Source organism: Pterocles gutturalis, unplaced genomic scaffold (genome assembly GCF_000699245.1).
Source record: "Pterocles gutturalis isolate BGI_N339 unplaced genomic scaffold, ASM69924v1 scaffold45051, whole genome shotgun sequence".
NCBI lineage: Eukaryota > Metazoa > Chordata > Aves > Pterocliformes > Pteroclidae > Pterocles > Pterocles gutturalis.
In genome coordinates, this window is record NW_010099450.1 from 63,281 (window position 1) to 79,926 (window position 16,646).

Consider the following 16,646-nt stretch of genomic DNA (forward strand, 5'->3'; position numbering starts at 1 on the left):
CATGCATCAATACTGTTCCCATGAAATGAATGTCATGTAATGATCACCAGTCGCAAATCTAATGCAAGCTAGCAAAACAAAACGTTTACAGTTGATACCCAAAGGGTCTAGAAAGTCAGGCCTCAAATGAGAGAAAGCAAATACTATTTTACAAATTGAACTCCAGCATACCAAAGTACAGCTTATAATACTGTCTTGATATGACTCAAACTCTAACCACCAAAAAGAGTGCAGTAAAAGTGACCTGATACAGTTGTATTTTCCTACCAGCTATACGAGAAACATTTCAGATTTTTTCCACTGCAGATCAATCCGGTAAATAACTTATTGTACATCTATGAACTTGAAAAATAAAAACTGTCTATGTTAGTATGTGGCAACACAAAAGCAAAAAACCCAGCTTCATAAAGTAGTTTGTCTATATTTTAACTTAAATCTTTCTATAAAATAAAAAGACTAAAATAAAAAAAATCAAATCTAATACTTCTAATCAAATCAGACTTTAGCCATGGTTATTTATAAATATCACCATCCACCTCCACTTTTCTGATGGAGTTTAAATGAACAGGCTTTGGTAAGAACAGAAAAATGGCTCTACCCATTCCAGGTACAGTTAGAGAAATCACGTGCACTTTGCACACCGCTTTCTAAAAAATACATTCTACAGTTTTTCAATTTGTAGAACTAACCACCTGTAATAGCTAAGGAAAACAATAAACTGTGCATTTTAAAGTTAGCATTTCTTTCACCTTTACATATTTTAGTGCAAAATATTTTAGGGTGAGGATTTACAACAAAAATGGCAGTAGCAGCAAGAAATCTTCTGTTTTGTACAGTAACAATAATGCTAAGGAGTTTTGTTTTTTTAAATGACAAAACACTATCCTGTTGCCAGGATTAGCATATTTGAGTGTTTCAGGCACTGTATTAATTAAACTAGCACCCCATTTCATTGTGGAACTAATGGACAAAATATGTCATGGAGATCAGCTCTGTTTAATTTATGCCAGAGGTTTCTTTTTAAAGGAATAGCAAAGGCTTTTGCTTTTACCAACTGTGTTTAAACATAAGGGTTTATTTTTCCGATTATTGGTATGTTCTGAGTAACTAGTTTCAGTCCTTGCTATGAAAACACAGCTCAACATGATAAAATTTTGAACAGCTCATGGCAGTTTCAATTGTGGAATTCTCTCATGGAGAAATCAGACACTTAAAAACACAGTAGCAGAACTGTTTACACCGTTTAAATGTTCACATGAAAGAACTTTTTTTTTTTGTGATCAGAAAAAGTGTAATTAATATTTTAGGCTTAAAGTCAAAACCATAGATAACATACTTTTGCAAACTGAGATAAAAACCCCACTTATTCCTGAAACATCTGAAGGACATAACATTACCATTATACAGCAACACCTTTTTTCCTTTCTTCCATTCCGAGAAGTAATAAAAACTGATCATGACACTGATTGTCTCCACTGAAAACAAAACACGCTAGGTCCTTGGATGTACACCACAGATTAAGTCAGGTTAGACAATGAGAATAGAGAATTCCAAATATGAAAAAACCTACAGCAGTTCCCAGAGTTACGACCCAGTGGAGTGAAGGCTGGGGATTGGATAGAATTTGGAAATCCGGCTTTGTGTTGAAGGGTTAAGGCATTCAGATTCTCCAGTCATTTTAAAGAAAACTTCCTGTTCCTGCAGTTTCCTGGCAAATTCTTCTTCCAGCGTCTAAAACCCAAATCAGATTGTCATAGGATTACAAGGCAAAGTACAAGAAACCTATTATACTGCTGACATATTGTCTGATACAACATCATAACTTCACACACCATCACTCACACAAAAAAATCACCTACCAATTATGAAATTGCAGGACAACCAAGACACAGCAAGCTAAGAACATGATCTGCCTGTAGGATACTCTCTGAACTGTGTGAAAATCTAGTAACTTTCCATTTTTAAATAAAATATAAAAACCAAAACCAACCTCCACCACCCCGCTATCTGTTATTTAGTGCTCAATTTTTGTAGTAACCTACTGGCTTCTGAAATATATTCCTAAAACCAGATTTACCTCCAGCTAAGAAGTTCTATATGCAAATATGCACACATGCCCTGCGAGAGGGAACATCATAAGAGGCTGATAATGTGCAAACCTTTTTTGTTACACATGCCCTTTGCTTAGCTTTTGTACTTTTTAACATCTTCTATTACTCAGTGAACTATAGCAGTTTTGTACAGTAGCGTGATTCTCCTCCTCTGCGATACTTTATGTACTGTCTGTATTTGCTAGATCCAACACTTGATTATTTTCTGATCATAAACTGCTCCAATTTACCTTTTTCCTTGGTCTCAATTTCTCTCTCCATTCCTTCAGTTCTTGGCTGTGCTCTTCATCAAGCTCTTTTAGCTTCTGAGTCTCATGCTCAACCAGTAGATGGCATTTTTCATTCTTAAAACAAGATAAAGATAATCCTTATGTAAAACTAATTCAGATTAGGCAACTCAACGTTTGTACAGTAACATATGTTGTCCTAATTCTTTTTAATTAGCTTATTCGTGTAAATAGTGACGTGAATAATTACAAGATAGAAGTATGTTACAAGGCTGCGTTATCAAAAGCTAATCTTTCCATCAGAACCAATTGAGATAAGAAATACTTGTAGATCCAAATATACTGTTGAGTATCATTAAGGCAGCAGCTGACAGTGTTACTCTAAACTGTGTTTCACTGCCTAATAATGCTTCTCAAGGTGGTAACAGCATTTCTGCTTTGCTTTCTAAAGACAGCTTGTATAATTTATTAAAAATTAAAAAGGAGGCAATTTTTGGAAAATATTTCAACTCTTAGTGCCAATTTGCTAAGACTGACAAATGGGGCTTAGAGTAGAGAGAAATGTGCTTGCAGAAGGAGCCTCAGAATCGCGCTATAAGGAGGAAAAGGATAATCGAACCACACATCAGCTTCATATTCCTCTCACTAAGGTACACATGCATCTGCATAACTTTCAGAGGACTTTTGTAGCATAGTAAGAAAAAAAATTAAAGTATTTGGCTACGTCAGATCTTTGATTTTTAAGAGCAGCTGGCAATGTCAGTCTCTAAACACCATGTTCTTGTTTTTAGGGTTCCAGTCCCTCCTGGTCTGATGCAGAGTACAGAGATTGCAGAGTACAAAAATACAGGAAGAAAAATAACAAGCACTTGGCTAGATCTGAGCATAGGTAGGGACCAATTTTTCTTGGTGAAGCTCAGAGTAGCCCTAATCTGCTCAATATTACTTGAGCTGAAAGTCTCACAAGACTCCCACCGTACTTGGGGATTTACTGAGGCGTATTAGTGGCGTAGTCAGGGGCTGTTTTCATAGGATGTAAGAATGAATAGAGTAGAACTAGCTTCATTGGTTATTGGAAGATTTCTCTACACAAAGATTATCAGCAGGTGATCATTTAATGGTTTAAAACTCCCCTGTGTCCCTGAAACAGGGAAAAGCTGATTTAACAAAAAAGGGAATCTGGCCTCTGGTATACAGCAGCAACTTTTATAAAATGCATACCAAGAGACAAAATAGACTTCCTTATCGCAAGAAGAGAATTCCTGCTAAGTACCTGCCAGCAGCTGAAGTACAAATGGCAGCCTGCACTTTGTAAAAACCACCTCATTCCACGTATTGCTGCAAATGTCTTGTGGGTAATGCCTGGTGCTGCCTACCTCTGTTCTAATTAGTGACATTTCAGCAAAATCAGGTTAAAAGGAAATGTTGCGCACAGAAAATAGCACTGGGAACTTGACAGATATTCTAAAAGTGATCATCTACTTCTGGTTCATCCTCTTTTTGCATTTAAAATTATTACTCATTAATCGATGTACATATATGAATCTGGTTAAGCAGTGTGCTGCAGGCCTTTGAAAGCAAAGTTAAAAAAAAATAAATCTATACCAAGCAGTACAAATGAAGGAAAAAATGTTTCTGCTTTGCCTGCATCTGTTATTAACCTGTGTTTTCCCTTCCCACTGAGTGTTCTTTTAGTATCATCTATTTTTAACCTGTAACTGATGCAGTTCTCTGATGTTTGCTTCACACTGCAACTGAAGGTCCCGCATTTGATTTTCATGTTTCTGATGCTGAGCCAGTCTCTCATTCTTCTGTCTCTTTTCTTCTTGAATAGCAAACTAAAATTAAAAATAAAAACATAGTTTAAATTATGCCTCTGTAGATACAACAGTTTACATGAGTCAAAAAACTACATGTAACGTGAATACTTACAGCATAACGGAAAAGAATGTTTTTAAAAGATTTAAACAATACCTGTATTTTCTTTATTCTGTCTTTTTAAAAATTCTTACAAAGCAAATTCCCTCATAGTTCTGTTTATCTTTGCATTTTTCTGTCTGCAGTCTAATTTATCCTTAAAATGCAGCACATTTCACTTCCAGACTCCTGAAATTATCTCTCTCTGAAGCTACGTGACACAGCAGTGTTGCTACAAATGTTGGTTAAGGTTGGTGTTGTACTGCTACGGGAGACTGTATTTTCCAGATATTCCATCCTTCCAGTGCTCACCATATGAAACTACAATTTGGGACTTTTGTGCATCAGTAGAAGTAAACCTCTAAACCTCTTCACAACATTCCTTTTTAAGGAATGAGTGAATACCTACAGTTTTAGTTCAAAAGCTCATAAAAATCAAACATTCTTAAAAATATTTCACAGAATCACAGAACAGTTGAAGTTGGAAGGGACCTGCAAAGATCAACCCCCTTCTCAAAGCAGCTAGGGCAGGTTGTGCAGGACTGTGTCCAGTTGGGTTCTGAGTACCTTCACAACGTCTCTGCGCAACCTGTTCCAGTGTCTGACCATACTCACACTAAAAAAGTGTTCTCTTATGTTTAAGTTGGATTTTCTACATTTAAATTGTGCTCACTGCCTCTCATCCTGTGGATGCTCCTGAGCTGCCTTCTCCTCCAGGCTGAAGCATCCCGGGTATCCCCAACGTCTCCTCCTAAACAAAACCCACCAGTCCCTCAGTCCTCTTCAAGGCCCTTTGCGGGACTGGCTCCAGTAAATCCATGTCTGTCTTGTACTGGGGACCCCAGGACTGGACCCAGCACTCCAGATGTGTCTCACCAGTGCAGAGGGGAAGGACGATTTCCTCTGACCTCATCCAGTGCATCAATCAAGTTTTGCACCATCTGTGAACTTGCCAAGACTGCACTCTATCCCATTCTCACATTTTCATCAGGTTAAGCATTTACACTATTAAAACTGGTTTTACTAGTTACCTGCTTAATTTTTTCACGATCTTGGTCTGGAGAGGCTAATGAATTGATTCTTAAACTTTTCTTAAACATAGCCATTCGAGTCTTTGCTTCACTTCGCTGGATTTTAGGCAGTCTTGCTCTTTCCTGAGTTTGCTTGTTCTTTAACTCCTCAATGAGGCGTTGATTATACCTCTGCATTTGTTCAGTTTCCTAAAATGTTAACCATATGGAAATGTTACAGAGTAACCATGATGTTAGCATATTTGCATCTCATTTCATCAATAAGTATGCTGTTTGAATCAGCTTCTTTCAATAGAAACCAGGCCCAACCCTAGTGATATCAACAGGGAGGAGGAGGCCTTCCACTTATTCCAGAGGGCTCTCGATCATGCCCCACTCAGATGAAACCCTCTAATGAACACAAATACACATATATTTTACCAGTCGTTGCTTGACTCCTGAATTGCATTTTAAGAAGTTGATGTTATTCAAAGGGAGAAACTTCTATGGAACTGAACTTCCACTACTGCAGTTGTGAAGTGTCAGCTTGTTGTAAAAGGCAACAGCCATCATGGGGATAAACCAAACCATACAGAAACAAGCCTCAGTTTTCCAGATTTACTAATAAGGAGATTTATTTCAACACAGGCCAAAATTGGTTTCAGTGTATACGCAGAATATGGTATTTTTAATAGAAAAAGGTTGACATTGTGGTTGGCAGGCTTTCTAAGAATCAAAAGGTAAAAATATGACCACTTATAATTCAACATACTACTAAGGTCTTTAAGTAAGACAATTAAGATTTTTTTTTTAATTTCAACAGAACATATACAGCTTCAAAATACTTCTATGGGTCTTTCTTGTGCAAGCAAACAGCTACCAGTAGAGATCATAAGACTACTTCATAAAAAACCCAGATACTATAATACACAAACCGTCAAAGTCAACACTAACTTTTTCATGCCTCTTAAGCAGCTGGTGTCTCTGCATGAAGTACTGATCTTTGAGTTGCTGTTTGAGGAGCTGGTGTTTCTCTTGTAGATGTCGCTCTTCCTGCTCCCAGATTGCAGCTTCGCGAGCTGGAAAAAAGAGGAAGGCTGGGTCAGAAAGTACAGTGCAATACTTTCTAGTTTACCTGCTAGCGTATGTTTAGAAGTGGCCTCCAAGTGCATTTTAATAACAATACTATTCCATAGCAAATGTTTTTATTGCAGTTCTAGATTAGTCATTAAGATCTTTGATTTAATAAATTTAAGACTGACTATTGTTTTATTAAAATACAACACAAATGTCTTTTCAAAGACAGAGTCTGATGCTTGGATACCTCTCATGAGCTGCTGTTTGTTGTTGAGGCAATCTCGTTCAATAGTGGCTAGTTCTGTCTTCTGCTGCTGAATAATTTTCTTCAGAGATGCATCCAGTTCTTGTTGCTGCTTCTGCACAAATTCCTGCTCCTGGTAAAACCCAACGGAAGTAAATTAAATCTAATTCTAACCACATTACATCTTAATGAAACTCCCAGTTCTCTTAGCATTAGCTATATATGAAAACAAATACAAATATGAAAATCTGAGCTAACATGCCGTGGCTATAAAATTATGTGTCTCTTGTATTTTCTACATAGAGAGTAGGTACAAGTAAATTTAATGTTTAAATCATACCTTCAGAAATAAGACCAAAGGCAACAAACTAGCCAACAATCTGCAATTCATTTGATCTCTTGCCTCTCCTCAAAACAAGCTGCAGGTGCAAAGCTAGCAAAAAACAAGTACTCAGCATAAAGTTGATCTCATCATATCAAGGGTTAATTATTCATGGATGTAAGAAAATAAAAGTATATATACTTTTTTTTTTTTTTTTGCTTGGGAAGATTAGCTAAAGTCTATTTATTTACACAGTTAGCTTTCATATTCATGTCTCAATCTTAAGTGGTTTATCCTGTCGTGAACGCAAAGATATTGAAGTTGGGAGTTCTGCAAAACTGCTTTGAAGACACCCAATGGCTTCTGCAGGAACTGCATTCTGCCGGACTTGGAAGCTTGTCACACCAGAGCTGAGCTGGCTCCTCACAAGGCGATTTGCCATTTGCCTGATGCAGTCCCCATATCATGTCCATCTTCCCACTATCCAGGGAGGATCACTCAGTTGCATCACATCATGAAAGGCAAGCAGCAGTGAGAATCCCCCCTCCCATGACCCAGACCATACTGTTGCCTTTCTTCTTTGCAACTGTGAAAAAACAAAACAAAAAAACCCCACAACCAAAACCACAGTGCATCTACAAGCATGAAGGCATGCACACACACACTCTTAAAGAAGAAATTAAAGCAGATGTTTCTACCATGATATAAAGGTCAAAAGAAAGGATGACGGCAGCGTCCTGTCAGAGCCAAGGTGGGCAGCTGAAGCATTTGCTGTTATATATAACAAAGCAACGTTAAAGATGGTCTATTGGAAGGAAGATGGCATGAGGCAGGAAAACAGTACTGGGCTACAGGTGAACAGTGGAAGGGTCTCCTGAGCTACATTTTTTTATTTTATTACTGAACCTATGCTACTTGCTAAAATAGTTGTCAGAAACACATGGAATTAGATGTTAATTAAAAGCACTTTTTATTATGACCAGGAGAATCCTGGTTTTCATCTTCACAGAAAGTTATTAATAGATGAGGCTTTAATCTCTGCCAGTGGACAGCAGAGTTACACTTAGGTAACAGAAACCAGAGGTGGAGTAAGCTGGTGAGAAGTTCTGACAGTGGAAGACCTGAGGGTACAAAAAGGACTAGAAGGCCACGTCTGTAAATTGTCAGACATACCTAATCAAATCTATGGACTGATGAAAAATCTGTGCTGTTTCCCTGTCTAGCTGAAAAGGATGATAAAACTAAAAGTTTATTATTCTGAGGCTGCAGACACATAATTAACACTGTGTTTAATTTGCCAGGAAGTTTTTGATTGGGAGGGAGTGGAGGGAAAGCTGTTCTAGTATAGTCATGGTCAAAAAGCAATTATGCTTGAACTTCACTTTATCCTTTAAATATCATTGCTGCTCTTTCTACATGGTAAATCTTAAGAAGTCCTGTAATTGCTAGCACCATAAGATAAACCAGGAGATCTCAGAAAACACCTCACCTTTCCATGTCCCACATCTATTCAAGTATCACATACAATAGAGATCATGGACACTACTAAAAACACATTGGATGGTGTAAAATGCAGATAGCAAAAGGCAGTCCACCTTTTTAAAATTACCACTTAGTTTTCCCCAATAAGTATCTTAAAATAAACTCATATATCTTTAAAATACATGCTTTCACTGCACACACAGCACAGAAGTCACACATTGTTTCTCACATGTGCTGAACAAATAGTAAACACTAGAGAACAGTATTATATTGTGTTTGTGTGAAACTTCAGTGTCTCGCCCAGAGTTAATAGCTACTGTAATTTTTATCTTTTTACTATGAGTAGTGCACAAATTTGCACTAACCAGTTTGGAGGCAGCAGTGACCAGCACATATGAGCAAAACAAGAAGAGAAAGCACACATCTCGAAAATTAGGGAAATAAAACTTTTTTTGGTTTACGTTTTAAGACTTACATCCTGCATTTGTGCGTTGAAAAGCGTACATGAAGACAACTGAAAAGACTGAATCATAACCTGAGCAACACCCTGTGGGACACAATGTACCTCCTATGTCAGAATATAACGAAATACAGTTCTGTTCTTAAAAAAAAAAAGAAATGTGATCTGCTGTATGTTAGTAATGTACATTTAAAATGTCAAAGCTAATCACACAAAAGTAGTTACTGACTAGTGAAGTTCTAGATACTCTAAAACTAAACATCTGAATCTTGTCTAGTATTTATCATTCCAAGTAAGGATATTTCACCTTTAAAATTGTCTCCTTCACCTCTTTTCAAAAAAGGAAACAGCAAAGGAAACAAACTAAGTCACTACAAACACTATTAAAATTTAGGTATGTCATTGTTTCCCTAAAAAGTTCAGAGACGCATATCCTGGGAGAGCGCTGCAACATTCTATCCTAGGAAATCCCCTCTTGAATTAAACACATAATCAAATAAAGTTCCTATTATTTTCTACTATGTCACTCACATAAACATGTAATCTTTCAATTACTCAATCCCAACATGCTCTGTTGTGGTGCAAGCTCACTCTGCAGAAGCTGCAGCCATCACAAAGGCAACATTTTTCTAAAATACGAGCCCACTTTCTAGCCGGGTCATATAAAAGCAGCAAGTCTGAAGGCGTGAAATTATAGATGATGTCTTGTAAACTTTCCATACACCTACACATTGACATTTAAATAACTTCATTTTACCTGCTTCTATGAACAAGATGCCTCATGCTTACATATTAGATTGATTTTCCTCCCCTGTGCTTATATTGCTCAAAACTAACTTCTGACTGTAACCTTTAAAATTTGATGGGCCTATGGGGTACTTACCACTCATAAAAGCACTTTAAACACATTTGCCATAGAAAAATACAGTTCTTTTTCAGTACAGAATACAAAATATTACGTTTAACAGCACAAACCTGGAAATGTCTGCTCCTACATTTCTACACAGTACACTCTATCAGATGTGAAATGGGAGTACTTGAAGAAAGAGAGCAGTACGTAGGGTTAGTTTGAGTTAAGTTCCGTATTCACTCAACAACAACAAGAAGTGAAATCATCAAGCCGTGTGAATAGTGCTGCCTTTTGTATTTTAGTAGCTTGAAGCTGCCGTTGTTACCTGAGCATGCTGGCTTTGTGCAAGCTCCTCTTTCTTGCGTTTCATGAGCTCTTTTCTCAGCTCTTTTGGTGCTTTCTCCACTTCACATAAAACCTACAGTGTATATAAGCATGCAGAAGGTGGCGAAAAGAACACTTTTTCTCCACAGCAAGCATTACCATGAACACAGGACATGCAGGTCAAGCACTAGAGGTACTGGGAAGCGTGCATTACTTCAGTGGCAGGGATGTTAGTTTAGTGAAAAGAGCTTAATGAAAAGTGAAAGAAATACATGCTTTAGGTATGCCAGCCCAGCGCAGAAAGGAGATACTGTCAGCCTCTTTTTGCATGCAAATGCTGCCCAGCGCTCTCAGAAATGGCAGTCTCTTGCTTGCATTTTCATGCAGCAGCTAGAGGAGTCGATAGTTAATAAAACCACCATCTGCAAAAGTGGTATTTTCTTGAAGCACTATGGCAAAAGGACTACAGAGTATGTTTACTTCATGGTAAAGCTGTGAAAATGATTGGAAGCTTAAAATAACTTCCACTGAAAATCAGCTATTTCTGACACCGCCTCAAACATTAATTTATAAAATGCCATTATTAGTGTCTCCAAGCATAAATGACATCTACACAGATATGCCTTGAAAATAACCATACAAGAAAATAACTTATTAATTGGTTGTATGTGTTTGGTTCTGAAGAATTTAAAAGCAAAAACCACAATAACTAAGTATGTTTTCAAGAAACTTTTCATTATACATATGCTGGAATGGAACATGTTTCAGTCCAAGATGAATTAGACTAGATTAGTAGAAAGATTCTAAATATAACCTGGCTAACTCAACTGACTATTAATCTGTTAATTTGTTAACATGTTTTATTTAAGAACTACAAAAATGTAACATTGCACACTCCAATATAGCATTGGTAGTTTTAGAGCACCAGCTGCATTTTCCTTCAAACTGTAAATCGCCTTCGTAAGCTTCAAATACAAAACTATGCACGCAAAAACAAATGCCTGTTTGTTTAATAGTGGAAGCATCATCAGAAAACAGAGTCCAAATCACCACATGCTATTCCTGTTTCCATGAAAGAACCGCTTTTAGCTCAGAGCAACAAGTAAAATTCTTCCCGCTTTCCCATGTAGGACCCAATCACCAGTAAACAGAGAGAGACTCAAAAATGCGAGAGGTACCGCAAAAGAAGAAAAATTGTTATTTACACATGAGCATATAGTTCAAACTGAATACAACTTATTTTTTTATGCACTTTTGTACTACAGGATCATTCTATGCAGAAGCATGGACAGTACAGCTTTCTGTGAGTCTAATAACTATTAGAGCAAACACTAGAGCCATTTATATACAAATGAGCACTACACAATTAATCTGAAAATGAAATAAAACAGCTTTTAAGATGCAAAATCCATATGGAAACACATCACCTTCTCTTACTCTAATGTAAGTAAATTAATGGCATAAGGTGTCAGCGTCAAATGTCATTAATTTTGCCGTAAGTGTATGACACATATGACATTAACTGCAAAAGATTTTAGGTTATCCAGATTTTTCTCTCCTGGATTTCCTTTTTGAGTTAAAAAACTAAACCCATAAACTGCTGTAATATGATATAAAGAAATTCTAAATAACAACAGCACACATAGAGTAAAAATCTAACACATTAACCAAAAAAAAAAAGAGATCTGGAATTTAAGTCGTTCTCTGTAGTAAGCAAGATCATATTATTTTATTTGAAATTATAATTTAATAAGTATTTTCTAAATAGCTATAGCTGGATTTTTTAAAAGTAGAAATCTCAAATATTTTTCACAATTGTGAAATATTTTATATATTTTAATTTAATATTTGAGAGAAAATATTTTAAAGATTCTGTGAAAAATAATCTAACTTGGTGATGTTTTCTAGCTTAAGTCAATACCTAAATCTTAGGTTAGCTGTTTGTATTTCACTTTAGGCAGTAAAACAAAACAAACAATACTGACTGCTAGTAACCCTTCCACAACTCAGTATAGCACATGAGGTTGACAAGGCTTCTGGGAGACCTAATCTCAACTCTTTGCTATGCCCATACTCCTTATTTTCTATATTATAATCACTGTCTCTTACCTCCTTTTTTTTGTTCTTCAGCATGTTCTGGAATTTGGAGAATTCCTTCTCCTGTTCTGCTTTGATGCGTTTTGCTTCATCTCGTAAACGATTTGTGTGTTCCTGTTCCAAGCGCTCTATTGTCTGTTTCTGCTGTTTTTCTAGATTTTCTATTTCTTGATCATACTGTCGCTTTTTACTCTGTAAAAATAATTTGGCATCTTTTTTTAGAAAACTAAACTCTGTTCAGTGAAGTGCTGTACCACCACAGAGGATGGCCATGATGAACTGTTCTGGCAGGCAAGGCAAGCTGGGCACCCCACAATGGAAAATACCACCATGTATTAACAAGAATGAAAACTAAGCTAGAGCCATTATAAAAGGAAACACCCAATTGCTGCCTACTCCATCAAGATATCATATTTCAGGAGCACCAAAATCCAGAAACTCACTGTCATTTCCTGTTCAAAACGTCTGTAGATCTGTTCTCGCTGTTGCAAAAGCTTATTACTGAGTTGCTGTTGGGCTCTCTGCTCCTCTTTCTGAAGAAGTCTTAGCTCTCTTAGCTCTTGACGTCTAATAATGAAAACAAATACTTAATATTGATGGGAAAACAAAAGATGTGGAAAATAACAAAAGATGAAAAAAGCATCTACAACTTAGGTCCAGTAAAATTAGGTTTGAATTGACTGTCTTATTAAGAAACACTTTACATTCCTTTCTACTAACAAAATAATTTAAATTATTCCCCAATATTACAGAAATAATATCACTAGCTCCCTTCTTTTATTCAAAGAGAAAAAAATTAGCTGCTAACCTCTTGTAAATTTTACTTTTAAAATCACTTACCGTAGAAATCGCATTTCTTCACTTTTTGAATCATTTTCAGTAACTATTTTTGATGTGGTTACACTCACTTCTACTCCATCAACAACAAACTTCCGAGTTTTCTTTAAAGTTTTCTTCTGTCTTCGAGTTTCCTGAAAAAGCATTGTTAAGTTATAGACTTTTTTTTCCTTAATATTAAGTTACTCCAAGTATTTCTGTGAAGAACTACTCTAATCAGCTCTCCTTCTTGCTTATCAGGTACCTCACTAATCAAGTGAGAACCTAAAAAATTCTAACATACTGAAACTTTCTCTAGTCAGCAAAAGAAAACTGTAATTATTGATCATCTATATTGCCACAAAAAAAATCCAGATAAACCTTGAACAGAACTAATGCAGTTTTATTTTCAAGAGCTGAAGATATTTGCAATTACTGTTTGCTTTTCACAGAATCACAGAATGTTAGAGATTGGAAGGGACCTCGAAAGATCATCTAGTCCAATCCCCCTGCCGGGGCAGGAACACCTAGATCAGATCACACAGGAACGCATCCAGGTGGGCTTTGAATGTCTCCAGAGAAGGAGACCGTAATTTTGACCATAATTTTCCCAGTCGTCAAATAAGATATTTAATTCTGAGAAACAGTACTGACACAGAATAGCAATTTAATCACCTACTTATTTCTGCTTTGGAAATAAATCAAATGAGCAAGTTTATTTTTTTTTATTCATATATATTAGTAAAAAATCATGTGCCAATCTTGCTGACAACTGGAGCAATCTCAATTCTCAGAGCTGCTATTGCTCATTACAAGAGAAGAGAGACCCCAGCTGAAACTCGGTCTCCCTTGTGTTAGGGCTACTGCAAACACCTTGAAGTCACGCTTAGCACAGCTATGCCAAGTTATTATCTTTGTTTGGGTTTGGGTTTTTGTTTGTTTGTTTGTTTTGGGGGTTGTTTTTTTTCTTCAAACCCATGGTTACACAGTTACTATCCTAGCATGGCTATAATCATTAGTATAAAGATACAAATAAAGTCCATAATCTGCATTGTGCTTCCTCTGAGTAAAGTAATTCATACTGGCGTAACTATAGCAATGTAGTACAACCATAGGAGTACGGTGTTCAGAATAAACAAACCTGAGAGACTGTCTGCCTTAGATCTTCTAAATCTAAACAGAGACAGAAGATGGAAGTGACAGGAATTCAATATAAGGCTAGACGTTATGAGAGATTTGTCCTGTTAAACAGGGTTTCTATGCAGAGTAAGGCACTGAACTAGCCTTCTTGAATATCACCTCTGAACTACAACCAATCACAAATCTTCACCTTTGATAGTGTTAAGACTTCCCGTTATATGCTAGTCTGCATTTTAAAGATACAATTATGCAATAAGAAAATAATTAGCAGCTCTGTAGCTTCTAGCTTTGCTGCATAACTGCACAAAATCCAGACATTGTTAGAGAGTGCAATTTAGAATACTTTGCTTTCTACAAAGTTTTATATTCTACACTGTCATACTAGTTTCTCACTTAATCATTTTCTTTATTGCAAAGGTCAAACTTGGAGATAATTTTAGAGTCACACTCACAAAGGATTTTATATAAAAACATATGATTGCTTATGCTTACCTGTAAAGATATCGATCCTGTCTCTTTGTTTTTACTAAGGAAACTAGAAATTGACAAGTTCAAATCAATGCTGCTGTTATCAGCCGTAGAACCAGTGCCGGAATCTGCATCATTTTCCTTCAAATTCTCCGATTCTAGCTGCTGTAAAGTTTCTGTATTGTCTTGATTATCTGTTTTGACTTCCTCCTCATTCTCGTCAGTGCTAATACTAATACTGGGGACTGGAGTAACTTCAGAGTCAGCAGCTTCTTCATTGACAGTATCTTGAAGCTTATTCTTCATTATTTCATCAGATGCAACTTCTGAATGTTCTTTGTCTATCTGAATATTGTTTTCCTGGATATTCTCAGGTCTGCACTCTTCTGAATTTTGGTCCATATCAGTCAGTTTATCCACCACTTTATCAGAAATATCCTTGCTCTGTATTGCTTTCTGCTCTACGTCATCCTTTCCAGAGTCTTTGATCTCTGTTTCCTCCATGCTGCTTATATTACTAATATCCTCATTTTCACTTTCTGACAGTTTCTTGTCTACTTTGATCACTTTATCTTGGCTTTCCAATAGAGTTTCTTCAGAGCTGATTATCTCAGGGACCTGCTTAGCCTGACTTTCCACTGGCTTATCCTCTGTCTCAGGTATTTTATCCCCATCACTGATCTGTGTTTCAGCAATAACACCTGTCTCCTTAATGTTGTCAATTCCATGCTTTATTAGTTCCTTTTTGTCATCAGCCACTTCATCTGTAGCATTAGGTAGAGTTTCTGTAGTGGTGTCTATTATCCCCTCTTTCTGAGCTTCATCTTTATCCTCCTTTTGCTCTGTAGCATTTTCTGCAGAGGCCTTTTCTTCCTTACTTCCTGAGACATCTGTTCTGTTCTCTTCTTTTTCACCAGTTTCCTTAGAAATTGCTTCTTCAGTTTCTACACTATTTTCAGTTGTAGGTACTATTTTCAGTTTATTATCTTCTGTCTGTTCATTTCCCATGTCATTTTCTTTCTCTATTTTTAGGTTGGGTTCATCCTTTATTTCTGATTTTGCTACCACATCAAGTTCTTTCTCTGCTTTCTGGGGTTCTGTATCTTCATGGAGTTTTTCAGAGCCTTCTGTATTCCTTTCAGCGCCTTCTGTATTCTTTTCAGCTGGCACTGTTTTGCCTTGCTCATCTTCACCAGTTGGCACAGAACCATTCTGCACTTTCATATCACCAACAGGAGTAACGCATGTGCTATCAGCTCTTTTCCTGAATTTATCGTCCTCAGATTCATCTCCAGTTGTTTTGTCATCTGGAAACATAGTGCTGGCTTTGTCCTCAATTGCATTACTTTCTGTTTTCTCAGAAAGAGATTCCAGGACAGAGGCATTCTGCGAAAGTTTATCCTCTTCAGAGCTGGCGATACTAAGGTCAGAGGATGCACGCTTCTCTCCAGGTAACTGCTAAAACATTAAAGGAAGAAAAATATTTAATAATTTCTTAACTTAACTAAGGCACAGTTCTGTGGAAGAATACCTGAACAGAGATTAACACTGTATTTACACGCAGAGTTATATGAATTTCATAATCTGAGTGCTTCACTTTGTATTGTCACAGAACAAGTGTGTGAACTGCAGAGAGGCTCTGAACAGAACAGTTTCACAAGAACCCTTTTCCATCTCTCATAATTTAATAAAATATACTGTGATTGAAGGGAAGGGATCATGGTCAGCTCTCTGCCTCAAGTTTAACAGAATCTTCAAGAGTCTTTTTCCAACCACGGGTGTTTTTTTTTTTTTTTTTAATTTTTATTATTAGTTCAGTTCCCTGGTAGTCCCAGATACATTTGGATTTGAGAGACACACGTCTCTGTGCCAGTTTGGCTACGAAGAGGCTGTGTAGCTTTAGTTAGCCCAGCACTGATAAAGTGCCATATTAAGACCTTCTACTGCTTCATCAAAAGGAATGTATTTCCTTGTGTTCCTTGTTAAAAATGTCTGAACATTTTTTGGTCTGTTTTTTAATCACAGTAAAACTCCATTAAAATGGTGAAAACCTCCAGCAAATGTAAGTGGTAATACAGAACGAGAATTAAACAGTTACATA

At 36.7% G+C, this 16,646-nt stretch overlaps 1 protein-coding gene across 1 annotated transcript in view; it reads right to left on the minus strand.

Moving 5' to 3' along the window:
- Nucleotides 1-1,584: 1,584 nt before the first annotated feature.
- The window catches only part of SLK (STE20-like kinase), a 45,566-nt gene continuing 30,504 nt past the window's right edge, over nucleotides 1,585-16,646 (minus strand). The window contains exons 9-19 of the mRNA XM_010076359.1: nucleotides 14,570-16,003; nucleotides 12,962-13,092; nucleotides 12,565-12,688; nucleotides 12,134-12,313; nucleotides 10,026-10,118; nucleotides 6,590-6,719; nucleotides 6,220-6,344; nucleotides 5,287-5,475; nucleotides 4,051-4,176; nucleotides 2,342-2,455; nucleotides 1,585-1,731 (exon numbers count right to left, since the gene is read on the minus strand). Of these exons, the coding sequence (XP_010074661.1) occupies nucleotides 1,585-1,731; nucleotides 2,342-2,455; nucleotides 4,051-4,176; nucleotides 5,287-5,475; nucleotides 6,220-6,344; nucleotides 6,590-6,719; nucleotides 10,026-10,118; nucleotides 12,134-12,313; nucleotides 12,565-12,688; nucleotides 12,962-13,092; nucleotides 14,570-16,003 (2,793 nt within the window). The remainder of the gene's footprint in view (nucleotides 1,732-2,341; nucleotides 2,456-4,050; nucleotides 4,177-5,286; nucleotides 5,476-6,219; nucleotides 6,345-6,589; nucleotides 6,720-10,025; nucleotides 10,119-12,133; nucleotides 12,314-12,564; nucleotides 12,689-12,961; nucleotides 13,093-14,569; nucleotides 16,004-16,646) is intronic.